Here is a 22660-nt window from a genome sequence, read left to right on the forward strand (position 1 = left end):
AAAAAGGGGGGCATTTATAATTTACTTCGTTCTAATATCGCTCTCCGATGATCCCTCTTTATACCTACAGTTTCCCTGCCCGGATAATTGCGTTTTAATTCAGTTTTAACCACTCAACGCGCGTTATAACACTAGAACAAAAATAACCGATATTGATACAAGTATTGATCTCATGACAGGAAATCTTAGTGCTGGCTGATTAGTAGATTTATATTATGGATTTTATGTAAGGATTCTGCTCCGAAATTGAATAGAACACCGTGCTTTTTAGACTGTAGTGCTCCCCTGTAAATAAGAATGGTATATCCCGTTGTCATGGTGTCTGTGTAAACAGAGCGTCGTACACATACCGTATGTCCGGGGTCCTGGCGCCCGGCGGTCCGAGATCTGAGCAGGTGAGTGTGACTGCTGCATACGGGTGTAATATGCGGGGCGCTGTGTATTGGGGTCTCAGGGTTCTTGGGGTCTAGTTTTGGCTGCCCAGTGTGTTATATGACATGAGGGATTTAATAGAGAAAGGGGTCACTTTAAGCTCTATGATAAATATGACGCCCAGGAGCGTCGCCCTCCGCAGGACCAGACGGGTCCGTGTGTTTTATGGATGAACCGATCATTTTGGTACTTTTACGTTATCCGGATTGTCGCGTCTCTCGCGGGTTGTCGCATAACTCCTCGGACCCCCCTTCCCCCGGAATCGGTTCTGAACCTCACGGGAGATGGGTCTTCATAGGAGGTTGAACTTAACACTGGTAGGCTATCGATCAACATGGCCGCCATGGGTTGCAGCCCCCCGGCCTGATGCACTGTGTCCTAGAAAAGTGTAGGAGACCATTCAGTCGGAGGATCCAACACAGATGACTATCCAGTGGGTCAGTTCTTCTAGTAGGTAGCTGAGATGGTTGCCATCAGGTCAGGTAGTCTTTATCCTGGTAAGCCACCAAACATAGGTGAATAACCAGGAGGTCAGTTCTTCTAGTAGGTAGCTGAGATGGTTGCCATCAGGTCTGGTAGTCCTTATCCTGGTTAGTAGTTAGCCACCAAACATAGGTGACTAACCAGGAGGTTGTGTCTTCCAGTAGGTAGCTGAGATGGTTGACCACAGGTCCGGTAGTCCTGATCTTGGATAACCACTAAACACAAGTGGCTAACCAGGAGGTTATGTCTTCCAGTAGGAAGCTGAGATGGTTGACCACAGGTCCGGTAGTCCTGATCTTGGATAACCACTAAACACAAGTGGCTATCCAGGAAGTTATGTCTTCCAGTAGGAAGCTGAGATGGTTGACCACAGGTCCGGTAGTCCTTATCCTGTTTAGTAGTTAGCCACCAAACATAGGTGAATAACCAGGAGGTCAGTTCTTCTAGTAGGTAGCTGAGATGGTTGCCGTCAGGTCTGGTAGTCTTTATCCTGTTAAGCCACCAAACATAGGTGAATAACCAGGAGGTTAGTTCTTCTAGTAGGAAGCTGAGATGGTTGCCGTCAGGTCTGGTAGTCTTTATCCTGTTAAGCCACCAAACATAGGTGAATAACCAGGAGGTTAGTTCTTCTAGTAGGAAGCTGAGATGGTTGCCGTCAGGTCTGGTAGTCCTTATCCTGGTTAGTAGTTAGCCTCCAAACACAGGTGACTAACCAGGAGGTTGTGTCTTCTAGTAGGTAGCTGAGATGGTTGACCACAGGTCCGGTTGTCCTGATCTTGGATAACCACTAAACACAAGTGGCTAACCAGGAGGTTATGTCTTCCAGTAGGAAGCTGAGATGGTTGACCACAGGTCTGGTAGTCCTTATCCTGGTTAGTAGTTAGCCACCAAACATAGGTGACTAACCAGGAGGTTATGTCTTCCAGTAGGAAGCTGAGATGGTTGACCACAGGTCCGGTACTCCTTATCCTGGTTAGTAGTTAGCCACCAAACACAGGTGACTAACCAGGAGGTTGTGTCTTCCAGTAGGTAGCTGAGATGGCTGCCTACAGGTCTTGCAGTCCCACCTGTGACTTGTGCAGACTTGCTTATCCTGTGTCGTGTATCCAGGAGACTGCATCCAAATAACAACACGGATGGGAGCATTGCTCCTCTCACTAAGTGCTGCGTATCTCTAGGAAGACGAGAGACGGCTTGTTTGTACGTTGCTGTTTTCCTCACTCTCTTAGAGACCGGTTTGGATTATGTGATGTGATCTTATGTGCTCACATCAGAAGACACACACGAGACATGTCCAGTCTCCACCATCCCAGCTGCTTCTGCTCCCGGTGTCCTGAGAACCTCACTGGAGCTGTGACATTCGCGGTGGGCACATTGGATGGAGACCCCGTGAAATTGAATCTTCTGAAGGATTATGTCTCCAAGGCACTCTACAACTTGGTCACCGGCTGGAGAGCGTCATCATTCAATGTCATCTACTTCTCCGAGGAGGTACGAGAACATGTCCTTCCATGATAAAAAAAAAAATACTTAAAATGATATCCTCAGGTTGGGAAGTTATTCCCTATCCCAAGGGATAACCTCCAGATCGCTGGGGGTTCAAACCCCACCGATGCTGAGAACTAGGTGAAAGGAGCCGTGATTAGACATGTGCACCTCCGCCACATCCATACTTAATGGGAGTGCCCGACGACCAGAAAAGTCCTTTGGCTATCTCCAGTGATTCCATTAAGAAGGAATTGATCAGGAAAGTGCATGGTCAACCACCAATCCATTCTCAAGAGTCTCGGTTCTCAGGATCAGTGGTTGGTCCAGTAGTCCCCAGTGATCGGGAAGTTATACATAACTTTGAAACTTGGGAATAACCCCTTTAAATTGATTGTCTTGTGATATCAATGCTCTATTCTTTGAATAGGTCATCAATACCAAATCGGTGGTGGTCCGGCACCCCACACCCTAAGCTGATTAGTGGGGATGACAGGTGTCAGACTCCCACCTATCTAATATTGATGAACCATCCCAAGGTTAGGGTGACAATATGGATGTCCTGGACAACCTCTTAGTCATCTTTATTCTTGATCAGATCCATTGGATGATCAGAAATGCCCATATGTACAGCTTCTGAAAATGTTAAAGGGGTTGACAATTGTGTGATTTCTGGGTGACAGACCACTAGGATCCCCCACCAAGGATCGAGAGAACCTTGTGTAAGAAGTAATAATGAGCATGTGCGACCACCACACCATTCAGGGTCTACAGACGTGGTGGCCGCATATGCTCACTACAGCTCCATTCAAATGGGGGATTCTTGGCTTGGGTAAGTTTGGTAACGAATCTAAACTACTTTCTGCTAGATCCATAAGTGGTGTGATCGCATGGTGACGTGGACCCCAGATACCGCCAATCAGGCTGTTTCATGGATCCGGACTCTTACCTGTGATTCTGGTGCTGACCCTTCTGAAGCTTTGGCTGCAGCTTTCGAGGACCCATCATGTGAGATGGTGTACCTTGTGATGGACACCCTACCACCCCGAGTTCTGCAGAACATCTACAACTTTCTGGCCAGAGATGAGAACCCCTGCTCTGTAAATGTGGTGTACCTGCGAGAGGAGCCGAATGACTGGACGAGAGAAGGAGCCTTCCGGACAATTAATCTGAAGCCTCTGAGATCTTCCTATATGGTAGGTAATAAAGAATGGCCACTGTGACCTGGGGATCTGATAGATCTTCTATATGCTACACCACATGGGAGAGCTGACAGACCTTTTATAATCTCCATTATAAAATATATAAATCCCTTGTTTTCAGACCAGAATTAATGGTCATCAGAGACCTCGTCATTATTGCCCATCATCATCATCTTCATCTTCCTGCACTTTCTCAACAGTCGTTTCCTCTGAACCTCAGTAAGTATCACTCCCATGACATTTACACCCTGTTTATATCCATGTAATATTCTAGATTTATATGCATTTTATGACATATCTTAAGGAGTAGCAGCAGTGAATAGAGATGAGCGACATCTTTGCCTATAATTTCCGAAATCCTACATTTGGCCATTTTGAGCCCTTGACCTCTAAAACTGTAGTACCTTTCCTTCCATGCTTTTGTACATGTTGAGTGCTGTATGTAATACATAGATGTCTGTCCCTCTACATCTGCTCCTCACTCCCTCTCACAGCATGCTGTCTTATAGCGAGAAGCTGCAGCCGCATCCCCCTCCTCCCTCTCTATTTACTGTACTACCCTAAAGTTATTTCTTAACGGCAGGCCGAGAAATGGGATCTGCATGTTAAGCTGAGGTAGAAAAGGTCTAAATTCACCAATGATAGTAACATGTGTACATCAATGCAATCCTATCATCTAGCACCATAATACCAAAAAATGAAGGAACTTACGTTGGGTTTGGGTCAGATATTTCCCCTTGATTTAATGTTTCTCAGGTTGGAACCAATCAACTGCTGTGTCCATCCCAAAGAACTTCCATCTCCCGTAAGCCCTGTGCAATTAGCACCGGAGGTATTGAGTTTGTTTAGAGGGGCCAGGGTATTGGCCCGCAGGGACGCTGATGGACTTTATTACATGGGGCACATTGCCCGAGAGGTGGAGGTGAGTATCAGCAACGCCTTACATCTCTGAAGTCCCAATCTCCATTGGATTGTCTACTAAGTCAACGATTGTGTCTCGCTTAATCACGACTTCAGGGCTTCAGTGACCGATTCCTTGTGGAGTTTGAGAAATGTCGCTCCTTAAAGGGTAAAAGTCAGTTCCGCATGCAGGAGACACCAGTTTGTGACATCATCCACTATGAAGATGCGAGGTGGAGACCCCTATCTCCAGGAGACCATGTCCTAGCACCAGCAGATGCTAAAATGGAGAACTATGGACCTGGTACTGTTCTGCAAGGAAAAGAAACCCGAGCGCGTGGATTAGGTATGAATGTGTGGGAGAGTATCGATCTAAAAACAAAGTACTTTAGTCTTCAATATTCATTCAAATGAAATTTTCACCTTTGAATACCTGTTTAAACATCTAGAACATCTCATTTGCGTATCACACTTTTGTTTTCGTACGTGTGATTTTCGTCGTCTTTTTTGCACCAAATTTATCAAAATAGTGCCCTTCAAGAATTTTACTCAAAGGTCAAAATTGGCTTTTTTGTCTGTCTTTATCTGGTTTTGCATCGACTTAGTGGAAAAAGACACATGTATCGAAAAATATCGCTAAAATAACTGGCGTACATAAAATCTACCCAGGAGGAACCGTAGTAAAGTTGTACCATGTTTTTGCGACTTTTAAAAAAAGTCGCATTTCATGAATCTGTCTAAATCATATGGAAGAGCCACATTGATGTAAAAATCGGGAAACTAACTAAACCACAGAGACAACTTGAAAGAAAGCAGAGATTGTTTGATGAATTTGTTGCAAATCAAAAAGTCACTAATTTAGAGGTATTCATGCCAAAAAAGGGCGGAAATGCAATGATGAATCAGATCCCTAATGTTTATGATGGTAATACTTGTTTTTTGTTATTTTGTACTGATCCTGAGTTACCTCCTGTATTATACTCCAAAGCTGCACTCACTATTCTGCTGGTGCAGTCACTGTGTACATACATTACATTACTGATCCTGAGTTACATCCTGTATTATACTCCAGAGCTGCACTCACTATTCTGCTGATGCAGTCACTGTGTACATACATTACATTACTGATCATGAGTTACCTCCTGTATTATACTCCAAAGCTGCACTCACTATTCTGCTGGTGCAGTCACTGTGTACATACATTACATTACTGATCCTGAGTTACATCCTGTATTATACTCCAGAGCTGCACTCACTATTCTGCTGATGCAGTCACTGTGTACATACATTACATTACTGATCCTGAGTTACATCCTGTATTATACTCCAGAGCTGCACTCACTATTCTGCTGATGCAGTCACTGTGTACATACATTACATTACTGATCCTGAGTTACCTCCTGTATTATACCCCAGAGCTGCACTCACTATTCTGCTGGTGCAGTCACTGTGTACATACATTACATTACTGATCCTGAGTTACATCCTGTATTATACTCCAGAGCTGCACTCACTATTCTGCTGATGCAGTCACTGTGTACATACATTACATTACTGATCCTGAGTTACATCCTGTATTATACTCCAGAGCTGCACTCACTATTCTGCTGGTGCAGTCACTGTGTACATACATTACATTACTGATCCTGAGTTATATCCTGTATTATACTCCAGAGCTGCACTCACTATTCTGCTGGTGCAGTCACTGTGTACATACATTACATTACTGATCCTGAGTTACATCCTGTATTATACCCCAGAGCTGCACTCACTATTCTGCTGGTACAGTTACTGTGTACATACATTACATTACTGATCCTGAGTTACATCCTGTATTATACCCCAGAGCTGCACTCACTATTCTGCTGGTGCAGTCACTGTGTACATACATTACATTACTAATCCTGAGTTACATCCTGTATTATTCTCCAGAGCTGCACTCACTATTCTGCTGATGCAGTCACTGTGTACATACATTACATTACTGATCCTGAGTTACCTCCTGTATTATACCCCAGAGCTGCACTCACTATTCTGCTGGTGCAGTCACTGTGTACATACATTACATTACTGATCCTGAGTTACATCCTGTATTATACTCCAGAGCTGCACTCACTATTCTGCTGATGCAGTCACTGTGTACATACATTACATTACTGATCATGAGTTACATCCTGTATTATACTCCAGAGCTGCACTCACTATTCTGCTGGTGCAGTCACTGTGTACATACATTACATTACTGATCCTGAGTTATATCCTGTATTATACTCCAGAGCTGCACTCACTATTCTGCTGGTGCAGTCACTGTGTACATACATTACATTACTGATCCTGAGTTACATCCTGTATTATACCCCAGAGCTGCACTCACTATTCTGCTGGTACAGTTACTGTGTACATACATTACATTACTGATCCTGAGTTACATCCTGTATTATACCCCAGAGCTGCACTCACTATTCTGCTGGTGCAGTCACTGTGTACATACATTACATTACTAATCCTGAGTTACATCCTGTATTATTCTCCAGAGCTGCACTCACTATTCTGCTGGTGCAGTTACTGTGTACATACATTACATTACTAATCCTGAGTTACCTCCTGTATTATACTCCAGAGCTGCACTCACTCTTCTGCTGATGCAGTCACTGTGTACATACATTACATTACTGATCCTGAGTTACCTCCTGTATTATACTCCAGAGCTGAGCTCACTATTCTGCTGGTGCAGTCACTGTGTACATACATTACATTACTGATCCTGAGTTACCTCCTGTATTATACTCCAGAGCTGAGCTCACTATTCTACTGGTGCAGTCACTGTGTACATACATTACATTACTGATCCTGAGTTACATCCTGTATTATACCCCAGAGCTGCACTCACTATTCTGCTGGTGCAGTTACTGTGTACATACATTACATTACTGATCCTGAGTTACATCCTGTATTATACCCCAGAGCTGCACTCACTATTCTGCTGGTGCAGTTACTGTGTAAATACATTACATTACTGACCCTGAAGTTACATCCTGTATTATACTCCAGAGCTGCACTCACTATTCTGCTGGTGCAGTCACTGTGTACATACATTACATTACTGATCCTGAGTTACATCCTGTATTATACACCAGAGCTGCACTCACTATTCTGCTGGTGCAGTCACTGTGTACATACATTACATTACTGATCCTGAGTTACATCTTGTATTATGCCCCAGAGCTGCACTCACTATTCTGCTGATGCAGTCACTGTGTACATACATTACATTACTGATCCTGAGTTACATCCTGTATTATACTCCAGAGCTGCACTCACTATTCTGCTGGTGAAGTTAATTTACCTTGTGTTGATATACATTCTTTGTTAGCTTTTGACAGCACTGGGGTCCTGGTGACTTTCTGGAATGGAAAGACTAAGCAAGTTCCTCCTGGCCTGGCCATATGGATCCCTCAGACTTTAGGTGACCGCATCACCTTGGAGCTCTATATTCCTCCAGAAACTCGAAAGAAGCTGATAGAGACTTGCACCAGTTTCCCCTTTATGGGCACTAGTGATTATCACCAAGTGTCTCAGGCAGAAGAGAAATTTGTTGGCTCTGGGTCTCATACTTGTCACTATTGTGGTCCCGATACTGGTGTTTGTCAAAAGTGTCATGTTCCCGAGGAGTTATGGGTGGCTCTCAGGAATTCACTGAACCACATTAACCGGATCACGGCAACTAAAGAAAAATCTACCCAAAAGGACAAAGCTCCCCCCAAAAATGAAGAACCTGACAAGGAAAAACCCAAACTCCAGAGGAAGAATGTACGGTACCAGGGATTCCACCAGATAAGTAGACATGTATGTTTAGGCTGTCAGTTGACCAGAAGTCCCGTACTGTTTATCACATTGGTGTTTTTAGGAATCGAGGAATTCTTGCAGACGGAAGGCGGCTGACACTTCTTCTTAGGTGATTCTTTTTGTTTCAGAAGGAACCTCTCATCCATAGTAGAGACACTCAAACGGAAAACCTCATCGACCCTCTGGAAACGTCTTATAATAGAAGAGAAGGTAACTATAAAATGTACACCATCTGAATTCTAACTGGTCAAATCCTACTTTACCCGACATCATCTGTTGGAAGGTCCCCATACCTATTAGATACCAAAAATTGGAAAGTTTGTCTGATTTTAACTGTTTGGGGTGAGAAACGTCAAAAAGATTAGATTGGTTTGGAGGTGACCACTAGGACATTTCCCGTTTGAAAAGCAAAAGGACTAAAGCTGGTGTGACGACACAGCATCCAGACGTCTGTTTTCAGTAGGCCAAGAGACATAGGCTATTATTCATGAGTCTGAATGTTGACTCGAAAATTGATGTGTTTTTCTTTCGGTAGGTCAAGAATCATAGACTATTGTTTAAATTTTTGTTGTTTATGAATTGATGAATGGCTGCTGTTTACATCTTATATCAGCTCCTACGGGTTATTGTCTGCTATTTTTGCAAGACAGGGACATAGGGCACTATAAAAAAGATGTTTGCTAATATGTTGATTACCCATTGTATAAGTCCAAGTAGTTTGTTGACTTGCAAAACAGAGAAGGACGAACTATGCAGATTGATTAAATGCTCACATGATGAGAGTTAAAGTCATCCCACCTCTCCCCTGACATGAGAATGATGACCTGAACCACAAATGTGGGTATTTTGCTGGGATGTTGTATATGTTATTGTCTGTTGGTAGTTTAATAAAGTATTGTCACACTGTGTTACCCTCTCACTCAGTGTTGTCGGAGTAGTATTCTGCCCATGGGAAAGTGGGAGGAGCCCTGGTCTTTTCGATCTTTCTTAAGACAGCCGGGCCAATGGAGGAGAGCACCCACTGACCCTCATGTCTCCATATTTGGTGGTACCAGTGGGATGTGTCCTGGTCCATGCAGTATCGGACGAGTGCATCCACTGACCCCCACACGTGTCTTCACAGCTGGCAAATTCACATTAGATGGCTGTTGGATGAACAATGCTTGAGCCGATTATTTGGTTGACGACCATCTCAGTTGACTCTCTCATACACAGGAGTGCTCTTTCATCTGAGAACTCCTGTGTTCTCTATGAGAAAGCCACCGAGTGACACAACGGCTGGTACCTTACCTCAGATAGAACAATCCGAAATCAGTCATGTCTGATCGACATCTCTCCAAATAATCAGTCAGCTGGCGATACCACACACATCAGACTGTCGGCTAAACCAGTTGGCCATGTGTACGGGGGCATTAATGAGGTCTCTTCCTAAGCAGCAGTTAGTAAGTGATTGATTGGGCACTGACCACCGGAACGAATGATAGAAAAATAAAAATATTATTTATGTAAAGCGCTGCTGAATAAGAAATATAAAAATAAAGACTATTATTATTTACGTTCTCAAGGTCAAAATTGCTTGGGTTTAAAGGTTAAAAATGAGTTCTCTGCATTTCACTCAATATGGTTCTCTTAAAATAAGTTGATCTGGCCTAAGATCGCTGGTGATCGTCTGTGGAGGAAATCAAAAGCCAGTGTTCAGTTTTACTGCAGCACCACCAGTGGGGAAATGAAGCATTACACGGTGCTTATTGAAATCAGTGGGTTGTCCATCTAATGCTTGGACGTGCTGGGTCCTCCAGGGTACGTCATGGAGGCACTGAATAAGGGAATCCTTTTTATGATATAATAGTACCCTAAATATGAAATATCAATTATATAAAGGGCTTTTTGTTTTGTTTTTCTTTTTATTTTATCTCATAGACGTGGGTATAATGGGTTCATCACTTAAACCCTCATCGTCAAAACTCGGCAACGTGACTCATCTCCAGAAAACTTTGATGCGCATTGAAAGAGCAATGAAAGAGGATCGCAGGACTATGGAGTCTGTGATTCTTGATCGGAGACCACGTTCTACCCCTCTAAAACTAGTAAGTTAAGGTGACAGGTTTACCGAAGACCTATAGGACGATAAACATGGGTACCGTCATCATCTTTTTTTCTCCATCGCCTTCATTTACAGCCATGTTCTTCTCTATACAGCTGTATGTGTCGTCACGGTTACAGACTACAAACAAACCGTCTGTAGTCAGATGCTGTCATCATAAACCCTTCATTCTGCTGAACGTTGTGCTGCACAGCACAGCTCCAACAATGGAATAGTGGCCACGGCCGGGTACTGCACATCCATCCCCTATTAATTTAAAAGGGGGGTGGATGATCAATACCCCGCAGCGGCCACTATAGAGCTGACGTAGCTGCGCTGTGCAGCTCTGTGACTGAGCAGTTCCAGCTGCCGCCAACACCGGGAACAGCTGATCGGGGCACCGGGTGTCGAACCAATCAGACATTGATGACGTTTCCCAAGGATAAGCCTTCAATGTAAAAGTAGTGGACAACCCCTCTAAATCCTAGGCCAAACAATACAAATCTAAGCATTCTTTCCCCCTTTTGGATAAGACTTATTGTCACGTGAGAGATATGGGGTTGAGCTTTAGGTTGGGGTTCATCCCACACATTTAAATCTCAACACTGTATATGTTTTATCTCTCTAGAATTATGAAGCTAAAGTCAGGAACAATCAGGAACTGAGAGAACAAAAGGAAGAGGAGACAGCAGAACTACAGAGGACGCGAGTGGAGGAAAGACAGAGGAAGAGGGAAGAGAGGATGCGGGAACTGGAACAGAGAGAACTGATGCTTCAGGATAACAGACGGTATAGAGTTGTACATCCGTGATTATTAATAGCAACTCTCTCAATGTTATGGATTCTCAAATTGCTATAATATGCTTATATATATGAAAATATAACTCCTATAATAGTGCCCTCTATGTACAAGAATATAACTACTATAATACTGCCCCCTATATACAAGAATACAACTAATAATACTGCCCTCTATGTACAAGAATATAACTACTATAATACTGCCTCTATGTACAAAATATAACTACTATAATACTGCCCCATATGTACAAGAATATAACTACTATAATACTGCCCCTGTGGATAAGAATATAACTACTATAATACTGCCCCTATGTACAAGAATATAACTACTATAATACTGCCCCTATGTACAAGAATACAACAACTACAATACTGCCCCTATGTACAAGAATATACTATAATGCTGCCCTTATGTACAATAATATAACTACTGTAATATTGCCTCTATATACAAGAATATAACTACCATAATACTGCCCCGATGTACAAGAATATACCTACTATAATACTGCCCCCTATGTAGAAAAATATAACCACTATACTACTATAATACTGCCCCCTATATACAAGAATACAACAACTATAATACTGCCCTCTATGTACAAGAATATAACTACTATAACAATGCTCCTATGTACAAGAATACAACAACTATAATACTGCCCTCTATGTACAAGAATATAACTACTATAATACTGCCCTATGTACAAGAATATAACTGCCATAATACTGCCCCTATGTACAAGAATATAACTACTATAATACTGCCCCCTATGTACAAGAATATAACTACTATAATACTGCCCCTATATACAAGAATACAACAACTATAATACTGCCCCTATGTACAAGAATATACTATAATACTTCCCTTATGTACAAAAATATAACTACTGTAATACTGCCTCTATATACAAGAATGCAACAACTAGAATACTGCCCTCAATGTACAAGAATATAACTACCATAATACTGCCCCGATGTACAAGAATATAACTACTATAATACTGCTCCTATGTACAAGAATATATCTACTATAATACTGCCCCATGTACAAGAATATAACTACTATAATAATGCTCCCTATGTACAAGAAAATAACTACTATAATACTGCCCCATATACAAGAATATAACTACTATAATACTGCCTCTATGAACAAGAATATAACTACTATAATACTGCCCCCTTTGTACAAGAATATAACTACTATAATACTGCCCCCTTTGTACAAGAATATAACTACTATAATACGGCTCCTATGTACAAGAATATAACTACTATAATACTGCCCCCTATGTACAAGAATATAACTACTATAATACTGCCCCCTATGTACAAGAATATAACTACTATAATACTCTCCTATGTACAAGAATATAACTACTATAATACTGCTCCTATGTACAAGAATGTAACTACTATAATACTGCCCCTATGTACAAGAATATAACTACTATAATACTGCCCCCTATGTACAAGAATATAACTACTATAATACTGCCCCTATGTACAAGAATATAACTACTATAATACTGCCCCTATGTACAAGAATATAACTACTATAATACTGCTCCTATGTAGAAGAATATAACTACTATAATACTGCCCCCTATATACAAGAATATAACTACTATAATACTCTCCTATGTACAAGAATATAACTACTATAATACTGCCTCTATGTACAAGAATATACAGTTAGGGCCAGAAATATTTGGACAGTGACACAAGTTTTGTTATTTTAGCTGTTTACAAAAACATGTTCAGAAATACAATTATATATATAATATGGGCTGAAAGTGCACACTCCCAGCTGCAATATGATAGTTTCCACATCCAAATCGGAGAAAGGGTTTAGGAATCATAGCTCTGTAATGCATAGCGTCCTCTTTTTCAAGGGACCAAAAGTAATTGGACAATGGACTCTAAGGGCTGCAATTAACTCTGAAGGCGTCTCCCTCGTTAACCTGTAATCAATGAAGTAGTTAAAAGGTCAGGGGTGGATTCCAGGTGTGTGGTTTTGCATTTGGAAGCTGTTGCTGTGAGCAGACAACATGCGGTCAAAGGAACTCTCAATTGAGGTGAAGCAGAACATCCTGAGGCTGAAAAAAAAAGAAAAAATCCATCAGAGAGATAGCAGACATGCTTGGAGTAGCAAAATCAACAGTTGGGTACATTCTGAGAAAAAAGGAATTGACTGGTGAGCTTGGGAACTCAAAAAGGCCTGGGCGTCCACGGATGACAACAGTGGTGGATGATCGCCGCATACTTAATTTGGTGAAGAAGAACCCGTTCACAACATCAACTGAAGTCCAGAACACTCTCAGTGAAGTAGGTGTATCTGTCTCTAAGTCAACAGTAAAGAGAAGACTCCATGACAGTAAATACAAAGGGTTCACATCTAGATGCAAACCATTCATCAATACCAAAAATAGACAGAAAAACACCTCAAGAAGCCAGCTCAGTTCTGGAAAAGTATTCTATGGACAGATGAGACAAAGATCAACCTGTACCAGAATGATGGGAAGAAAAAAGTTTGGAGAAGAAAGGGAACGGCACATGATCCAAGGCACACCACATCCTCTGTAAAACATGGTGGAGGCAACGTGATGGCATGGGCATGCATGGCTTTCAATGGCACTGGGTCACTTGTGTTTATTGATGACATAAGAGCAGACAAGAGTAGCCGGATGAATTCTGAAGTGTACCGGGATATACTTTCAGCCCAGATTCAGCCAAATGCTGCAAAGTTGATTGGACGGCGCTTCATAGTACAGATGGACAATGACCCCAAGCATACAGCCAAAGCTACCCAGGAGTTCATGAGTGCCAAAAAGTGGAACATTCTGCAATGGCCAAGTCAATCTCCAGATCTAAACCCAATTGAGCATGCATTTCACTTGCTCAAATCCAGACTTAAGACGGAAAGACCCACAAACAAGCAAGACCTGAAGGCTGCGGCTGTAAAGGCCTGGCAAAGCATTAAGAAGGAGGAAACCCAGCGTTTGGTGATGTCCATGGGTTCCAGACTTAAGGCAGTGATTGCCTCCAAAGGATTTGCAACAAAATATTGAAAATAAAAATATTTTGTTTGGGTTATGTTTATTTGTCCAATTACTTTTGACCTCCTAAAATGTGGAGTGTTTGTAAAGAAATGTGTACAATTCCTACATTTTCTATCAGATATTTTTGTTCAACCCTTCAAATTCAACGTTACAATCTGCACTTGAATTCTGTTGTAGAGGTTTCATTTCAAATCCAGTGTGGTGGCATGCAGAGCCCAACTCGCGAAAATTGTGTCACTGTCCAAATATTTCTGGCCCTAACTGTAACTACTATAATACTGCTCCTATGTACAAGAATGTAACTACTATAATACTGCCCCTATGTACAAGAATATAACTACTATAATACTGCTCCTATGTACAAGAATGTAACTACTATAATACTGCTCCTATGTACAAGAATGTAACTACTATAATACTGCCCCTATGTACAGGTATATAACTACTATAATACTGCTCCTATGTACAAGAATGTAACTACTATAATACTGCCCCTATGTACAAGAATATAATTACTATAATACTGCTCCCTATGTACAAGAATATAACTACTATAATACTGCCCCCTATGTACAAGAATATAACTACTATAATACTGCCTCTATGTACAAGAATATAACTACTATAATACTGCCTCTATGTACAAGAATATAATTACTATAATACTGCTCCCTATGTACAAGAATATAACTACTATAATACTGCCCCCTATGTACAAGAATATAACTACTATAATACTGCTCCTATGTACAAGAATATATCTACTATAATACTGCTCCTATGTACAAGAATATAACTACTATAATACTGCCCCCTATGTACAAGAATATAACTACTATAATACTGCCCCCTATGTATAAGAATATAACTACTATAATACTGCCCCCTATGTACAAGAATATAACTACTATAATACTGCCCCCTATGTACAAGAATATAACTACTATAATACTGCTCCTATGTACAAGAATGTAACTACTATAATACTGCTCCTATGTACAAGAATGTAACTACTATAATACTGCCCCTATGTACAGGTATATAACTACTATAATACTGCCTCTATGTACAAGAATATAATTACTATAATACTGCTCCCTATGTACAAGAATATAACTACTATAATACTGCCCCCTATGTACAAGAATATAACTACTATAATACTGCTCCTATGTACAAGAATATAACTACTATAATACTGCTCCTATGTACAAGAATATAACTACTATAATACTGCCCCCTATGTACAAGAATATAACTACTATAATACTGCCCCCTATGTACAAGAATATAACTACTATAATACTGCCCCCTATGTACAAGAATATAACTACTATAATACTGCCCCCTATGTACAAGAATATAACTACTATAATACTGCTCCTATGTACAAGAATATAACTACTATAATACTGCCCCCTATGTGCAAGAATATAACTACTATAATACTGCTCCTATGTGCAAGGTAATCGGTCACATTATTATTTCAGGATTCGTTCACAGCAAAGAATCTTGTTTGACTTGGAGAAGAGACAAGACCAGGAGGGATTGGAGGTTCAGCAAGCAGAATGCCGCAGAGCAACAGCTGAAGAGAGGAGCCGCAAGAAAGATGAAGACGTGAGAAAGGAGTGGAAGAGGGAGGATAAGAAAGTCCAGTTCTGGAGGGACCTTCGGCAGCAGAGAGAGAATCTAGATCTGGAGACGATCCATAAACAGCAGGAGAAAGATGAGAAGTATAAGGTGAGAACAGTATATATTACGAGTGTGGAATTATTTGTCATTAGATAGGCAATTATCTAATACTAGGTGGTGGCCTGATTTTAACGCATCGGGTGTTTTAGAATATGTATGTAGTTTATGAAGATTTAAGAATAATGCAATGAATACACAGGATTTTCCTGGTAAAATATATGAACTTGTTCAGTAAATGTAACTGAACTACGTGGCACTGTGACAGAACTTGTTCAGTAAACGTGACTGAACTACGTGGCACTGTGACTGACAAAACGTGTTCAGTAAATGTAACTGAACTACGTGGCACTGTGACTGACAGAACTTGTTCAGTAAACGTGACTGAACTATGTGGCACTGTGACTGACAGAACTTATTCAGTAAACGTGACTGAACTACGTGGCACAGTGACTGACAGAACTTGTTCAGTAAACGTGACTGAACTACGTGGCACTGTGACTGACAAAACTTGTTCAGTAAACGTGACTGAACTACGTGGCACAGTGACTGACAGAACTTGTTCAGTAAATGTAACTGAACTACGTGGCACTGTGACAGAACTTGTTCAGTAAACGTAACTGAACTATGTGGCACAGTGACTGACAGAACTTGTTCAGTAAACGTAACTGAACTACGTGGCACTGTGACTGACAGAACTTGTTCAGTAAACGTAACTGAACTACGTGGCACTGTGACTGACAGAACTTGTTCAGTAAACGTGACTGAACTATGTGGCACAGTGACTGACAGAACTTGTTCAGTAAACGTAACTGAACTACGTGGCACTGTGACTGACAGAACTTGTTCAGTAAACGTGACTGAACTATGTGGCACAGTGACTGACAGAACTTGTTCAGTAAACGTGACTGAACTACGTGGCACTGTGACTGACAGAACTTGTTCAGTAAACGTGACTGAACTATGTGGCACTGTGACTGACAGAACTTGTCCTGTCGCTGATTGGTCACGGGCAGCTGGCGCAACCAATCAGCGATGCGAAATTTCCATTACAGACAAACAGGCAGAATTAGACGATTATATAGTAGATGTTACTAAGATTTTGTAATTTCTTCTGCATTATTCATAATTCATGTAATTTCATTGCTTAAAAATTCTGTTTTCCCAATCTCATAGGAGCTGCTCCACAGCCAGATGATTACACGACAAAGACAACAAGAGGCTGCTCTCCAGGACCGGAGAAGACACCAACAAAGGCAAGAAGGATCCAAGAGCAGAGTCTCCAAGAGACTGGAGGAATTCTACCAGCTGACTGAGCGGGAGTCCCAGAGGGACAAGGATTTACAGCAACGTCTCAAGGAGCAGAATCTGCAGGCGCTTCGATCAGCCATGGTTCTTTGACAAGATCTGCTTGTGTTTTGTTAAAGGGAAACAAAGTGGCTCAGTGGTTAGCACTGTTGATTTGCAGCACTGGGGTCCTGGGTTCAAATCTAAGGACAACATCTACAAGGATTTTGTATGTTCTCCCTGTGGTTCTGTGGGTTCCCTCCGGGTTCTCTGGTTTCCTCCGACACTTTAAAGACATACTGATTGGGAATCTAGATTGTGAGTGATGATGATGTCTTTAAAGCGCTGCGGAATATGATGGCACTAGCATAATAATAAATACACAAAATGCTACTGACAGCCATTCACACGATGAGCAGAGAGTGTCCTTAGTGTGATAACATGGGAAGCCTTAATAATAGGACCTGTTATTTTCCGTAAAGGTGTAATTTTTACTTGGGGTAAATGCCGCCTTTCTCCTGAATTCGGCGATGTTTTTCATTTCTTCCTGCGCCTCTCCGTTCCTGAGATATTGCCTCTTCTTCCCTGCATAGATTTTTATCCAAGTGGGTGTGGTTTTTAATTTTTGAATTTTTTAATATTGCGCCCATTTGGCTAAAAAAATACCGGTAGATTTATATGTAGGCAAGAGAGGGTCATATCTCAGGAACGGAGAGGCGCAGGTAGAAAAGAAAAACATCGCCGGATTCGAGAGAACAGCGGCATTCACACCAGGTGAAAAAAACCAACATGTTTATGGCAAGTGACAGGTCCTCTTTAAAGGGATTGTCTAAAATTTGAAGAAAAGGTTCTGCTTTTCTTGAAACAAAAATGACTCCTTTCTTGTCCAGTCGGGTTTTGCAGAATTGAAGTAATAGGGGTTGAGTGGTAATAGCAGTTTCTAGATTTTCGCATTATGGACAACTCCTTTACAGATTAGGATCAACTTAAATGATCTTCTGCATTATTTCCGGGGGCACCACGAAGACTATAACACAGTCCCGCTGTTTTCACGAGTCCTGTAGGCTTTTAGTAGCGTCCACGCATTACACCTCCTCATTAGACATCCATATCAGTATTTTTTTGGGTGGTCCCAGCAATCAAAAATGTATCAGCTGTCATTAGGGTGTCACTCATTATACCACTAACTCCACACTATTCAGCTTTTTATCACCTTTATTAGCATGATTGTATGTATAAAGCGGCATATGCCCTAAAGGGGTATTCCCATCTCCAAGACCCTATTCCATTACGTAGTAGGTTTAAAAATAACAATATTAGCAAATACTTCCCATATGAAATATAGTATAGTTCACCTGATTAGCTATGTCGCTTACCCCACGTGCAGGGCATTGCAGTAGCTTAAGTATCCATGGTTACGACCACTCATATAGTGACAGTTAGTTGCTAGTCGTTATAACCATGGAAACCTAAGCTAAAGCAATGCCCTGTACATGAGGTAAGGGACATAGCTTATCAGGAGAACTACACCATATTTCTAAAAGCAGTCGAGTGGTCAACCAGCTTTTCCAAAATCAAATATTCAAGTGGGAAATGTACAAAAAAAATCAAAAAACCCCAATATATTAATTTGATGTGAAACTCCACCAGTAGCATCAATGTGTATATAGTTATATTGTGAATTATATAGCGCTTTTTCTTATTTTTAAACTTTTTTTAAATAAAGCAAAAACAATATGACCTATAAATGAACAAAATTAAATCAATCAGCAGAAATCAGTGTTATGATAATGGCAAATACTCATGTACACTCTTGGTCCTAAGAAGACAACCCTTTTCTAAGAGAAAGTCAATGTAGCAATCAGTTGATCACCGTGGGTGTTATTACTTAAAGTGAATGTATAATTTTAGACTATAATTTATAACTAATTAAATCGAGATAATAATGCACATTGGATACAGGAAATTGTGTTCTGAAGGTGACGTACTGACTTTTATAGGAACAATGTGATCGTGCTCTGTGGCCTGTGCAGGGGTCATTGTGCAGAGAGGTCTACAGCTGTGTCCATCACCTATTGTCGACCATGAATCCTGTATCATCTGTTACCTTTATTGTAATCCTGTCTGTGATGGTTTAATGACTGCTGGAAAGGGATTTCTGCAGAACAGTAAGTCAGTCTCACTGAGGCTCCGCGGCCAAAGTGTAAACTCAATTTTTTGTATTTAGATAATGCATAGAAAATGGTAAAAAATTTTACTACAAAAACTTCACTTTCTCAAGTTGCATTTCTTGTAAGTTATTATCTTCAATGAGCTATCTATGTAGCACCCATAAATATTTACCCAAAATACACATAATGCAGCATGGAGGGGCTCAGAGAAGGTGGCAGTGAAGGTGTGTAAGTGTCTGATGGGGTCACACAGATCATAAAAGGACAACTGCCCGGCCTCATAATCCAGACATATCCTGACTCTATCACTGGAGATCTTGTCAGGTAACGGGGTCTCTTTACTGTCATGTATCACTGAATACTGATTATTATTATATCTCCTCAAACACCAGGATTTGTTATTATCTCCAATCACTGACTGGCGCCCCCTCCTGTCCATACTGGGATAACACATCCCCACCCTCCAACACCTTGATCTCCTGCCCTCCACATCCCAGTAATGTCGTCCTGAGGTAAATCCTCTCCTGCTCATCACCTGATTATAATCCTGGAATCTCTCTGCTGTTTCTGGACGTTTCTGCTTCTCTCGTGTCCCAGTTGCAGTTTTCAGGTCGTCTGATATAAGGATATAATTAGCAGCTGTGGTTATATCCAGTAATATGTCTGCAGGATCCTCCACATAGATCCCGCTCCTTATACCTGATATTACCTCACATAATGTGTGTAATGTGTGTGAGATCTCAGCCACATCCAGATCATCTCCATCATGGAGCTGTTTATCATGTCCTCCTGTGTCCTCATCACCTCCTTCCTCCTCAGGATCACACAAGTCACCGGTGTCTGGATCCTGTAAGACAGTCAGTGGATCCGTCATGTTACACAGCTCCTCAATGTGTCTCATCTTCCTGGACAGCTCGTCCTTCTTTATTTCCAGCTGATGGATCCGAGCAGACAGTGACAGTGACTCTTCCTTCTCCTGCCTGGAGATCTCACTCAGGACCTTCTTCTCCAGGTCGTCCACCCGTCTCCTGATGTCTGTACACAGGGCAGTGACTCTCTCGGCTTCTCCAGATGCTTTTTCTTGAGCTTTTCTCCTGCTCTTCTCCAGACTCCGGACTCTTTCCTCAGTCTTTTCTCTCTTTGTGATCAGTTTCTGGAGAACATTTCTCCATATTTTCTTTTTCTTCCCTGAAGCCTCATCCAGTGACTCCATTTTATGTCCATTATGTTTCCCAATCAAACTGCAGGACACACAGATACAGACGGCATCCTGAGTACAATAATACTTTAAAAGTTCCTTGTGGACAGAACATTTCCTTTTCTCCAGAGAAGTGCTGGGATCAGATAAGACGTGTTCTGCTGATTTGCTGTGAGATCTCAGGTGTTTATCACACAGAGAAGCCTCACAGTGTAGACAGGATCTAACAGCAGGTACCGGAGAGTCCACACAGTAAGTACAGCAGATCCCGGTGATCTCCTCTCGTTCTTGCTGAGTAATCAGGAAACGTTCTGTGACATTATGGAGATTTATGTTCCTCATCAGTGTCGGCCGCTCCTGAAACTCTTCTCTGCATTCAGGACAGGAATAAACTCCAGACCCGTCCTGTGTATCCAGCACACGACCAATACAGACCCGGCAGAAGTTGTGTCCACATCTCAGCATTACAGGGTCCTTAAAAACAGATAAACAGATGGAGCAGAGCAGCTCGTCTCTCAGATCAGCAGACGCCATGGCTGACGGAAGAAATGAAACTGAAAGTGTCTATTACACAATACTTAGCAATGTTGTAGTTACACCCATTCACTACACTCCTTGAAGGGAATCTGGCACCAGATGATTTTTGATACCCCTCCTGAAAGAATCATGATGTAGGGGCAAAGACCCTAATTACAGCAATTTATCACTTCCTTTATTGGGCCCTGTATTTTTTTTTATTAGCCCCTTCACGACATTTGACATAAATATACGTCATGGTGGGGAAAGTGTTCACGCAAAATGACATAAATTGATTGCAAAACTATGACATAAACTCATAGCTGACCTTCCACATCACGGACAGGTACAGGGCGCGCACAACCTCGGGGCCATTTAACCCTCTAAATGCTGTGATCGATATCAATCGCAACATTTACGAGGCTGGGAGAGGGAGGGGTGCTCCTTGTCCCATCAGATTGGCGCCCCTGCAAAGTTATCGCAAGGACCCTATAGTTGCCATGGCAATGAGGGGTCGTCCTGACCACATCCTGTTCACCCAGCTACCACAAGCCTCTTAGACCATACTTAGAGCATTGTGTAAGAGGCTTGCAGCAATGCAGCACTGACAGGTATAATGCATTGCATACATGGCCTCACAAAACCCATTCATACAAAGAAACACAAACACTAAATTTTTTGGATAAAAATGGCCGTGTAGTTTATTCAGGGTTACATAAGTTAAATAAATAAATACCAATAAATACTTCAATAAAAACTCAATTCCCATATTACTCCAATAAACCAATCCACCCATACATGGGTGATTTTCCCACCAGGCCAAGGCTCAGCGAGCCAAGGCCCCCCCAAAACCACACAGCCATTTTTCTATTATTGACTGTAAGTCAAGGTTAAAAATATCCAACCCAATATCCGATAAATGAACTAAATCAGGCCTATAAAGGCCTGGTAAAAAACCTTCCAAATCCCTATGCCTAAAAGAGAAACCTGAAATTAAAGGAAAGAATTTTTCCATAGATTTGTTGACTCTTCTCCGAATTTTATCAAGAAAAGAAAGATGATTGTTATGCCATAATAGTCTGGGGATGATCTCGGAAAAAAACAAAAGAACAAAGGGGCAAAATTTGCCTAATACTAATAAAATCCGATCTCATGGATGCTAGCAGGTCAAGAGTCCTGATTTTACCGAGATCATTCCCAGACACATGAAAAATGATCAAATCAGGAGAAGGATACTTAATCAACCATTTATTAACTTGCTCTCCCACTGAAAACCATTTCAAACCTCGAACTCCAAACCACCAAACCTGAATATTGGAAGGATTAAAAGATAAGTTCTCTGTGTAAATTCGCTGACTAGCCCTCTTCTGGGCCCAGAAGACAAAAGAATGTCCCACTATCCAGATTACTAACGGACCTAAAAGAAAACCAAAATTAGTAATCATAGAGATCATGTCTAATATACAGTTTGAACCTCTTGGAATTCCATCTACCCA

General features: G+C 41.4%; 2 protein-coding genes across 2 annotated transcripts; one reads left to right on the forward strand and one right to left on the reverse strand.

Moving 5' to 3' along the window:
• Positions 1–330: 330 nt before the first annotated feature.
• LOC138675210 (uncharacterized) lies at positions 331–18408 on the forward strand. Its single transcript, XM_069763249.1, has 12 exons — positions 331–395; positions 2145–2406; positions 3270–3596; positions 3724–3821; positions 4359–4524; positions 4620–4848; positions 7876–8348; positions 8477–8558; positions 10269–10435; positions 11060–11220; positions 15794–16043; positions 17169–18408. Exons 2-12 carry the CDS (start codon positions 2206–2208, stop codon positions 17391–17393), a joined length of 2379 nt encoding a protein of 792 aa, XP_069619350.1. The 5' UTR covers positions 331–395; positions 2145–2205; the 3' UTR covers positions 17394–18408.
• A 76-nt stretch (positions 18409–18484) lies between these two features.
• Positions 18485–21197, reverse strand: LOC138675212 (E3 ubiquitin/ISG15 ligase TRIM25-like). Its single transcript, XM_069763251.1, has one exon. The coding sequence runs from the start codon at positions 21180–21182 to the stop codon at positions 19548–19550; it is 1635 nt and encodes a 544-aa protein (XP_069619352.1). The 5' UTR covers positions 21183–21197; the 3' UTR covers positions 18485–19547.
• Between the last annotated feature and the right edge of the window lie 1463 nt (positions 21198–22660).

The sequence above is a fragment of the Ranitomeya imitator genome, chromosome 4 (genome assembly GCF_032444005.1).
Source record: "Ranitomeya imitator isolate aRanImi1 chromosome 4, aRanImi1.pri, whole genome shotgun sequence".
NCBI classification, from domain to species: domain Eukaryota; kingdom Metazoa; phylum Chordata; class Amphibia; order Anura; family Dendrobatidae; genus Ranitomeya; species Ranitomeya imitator.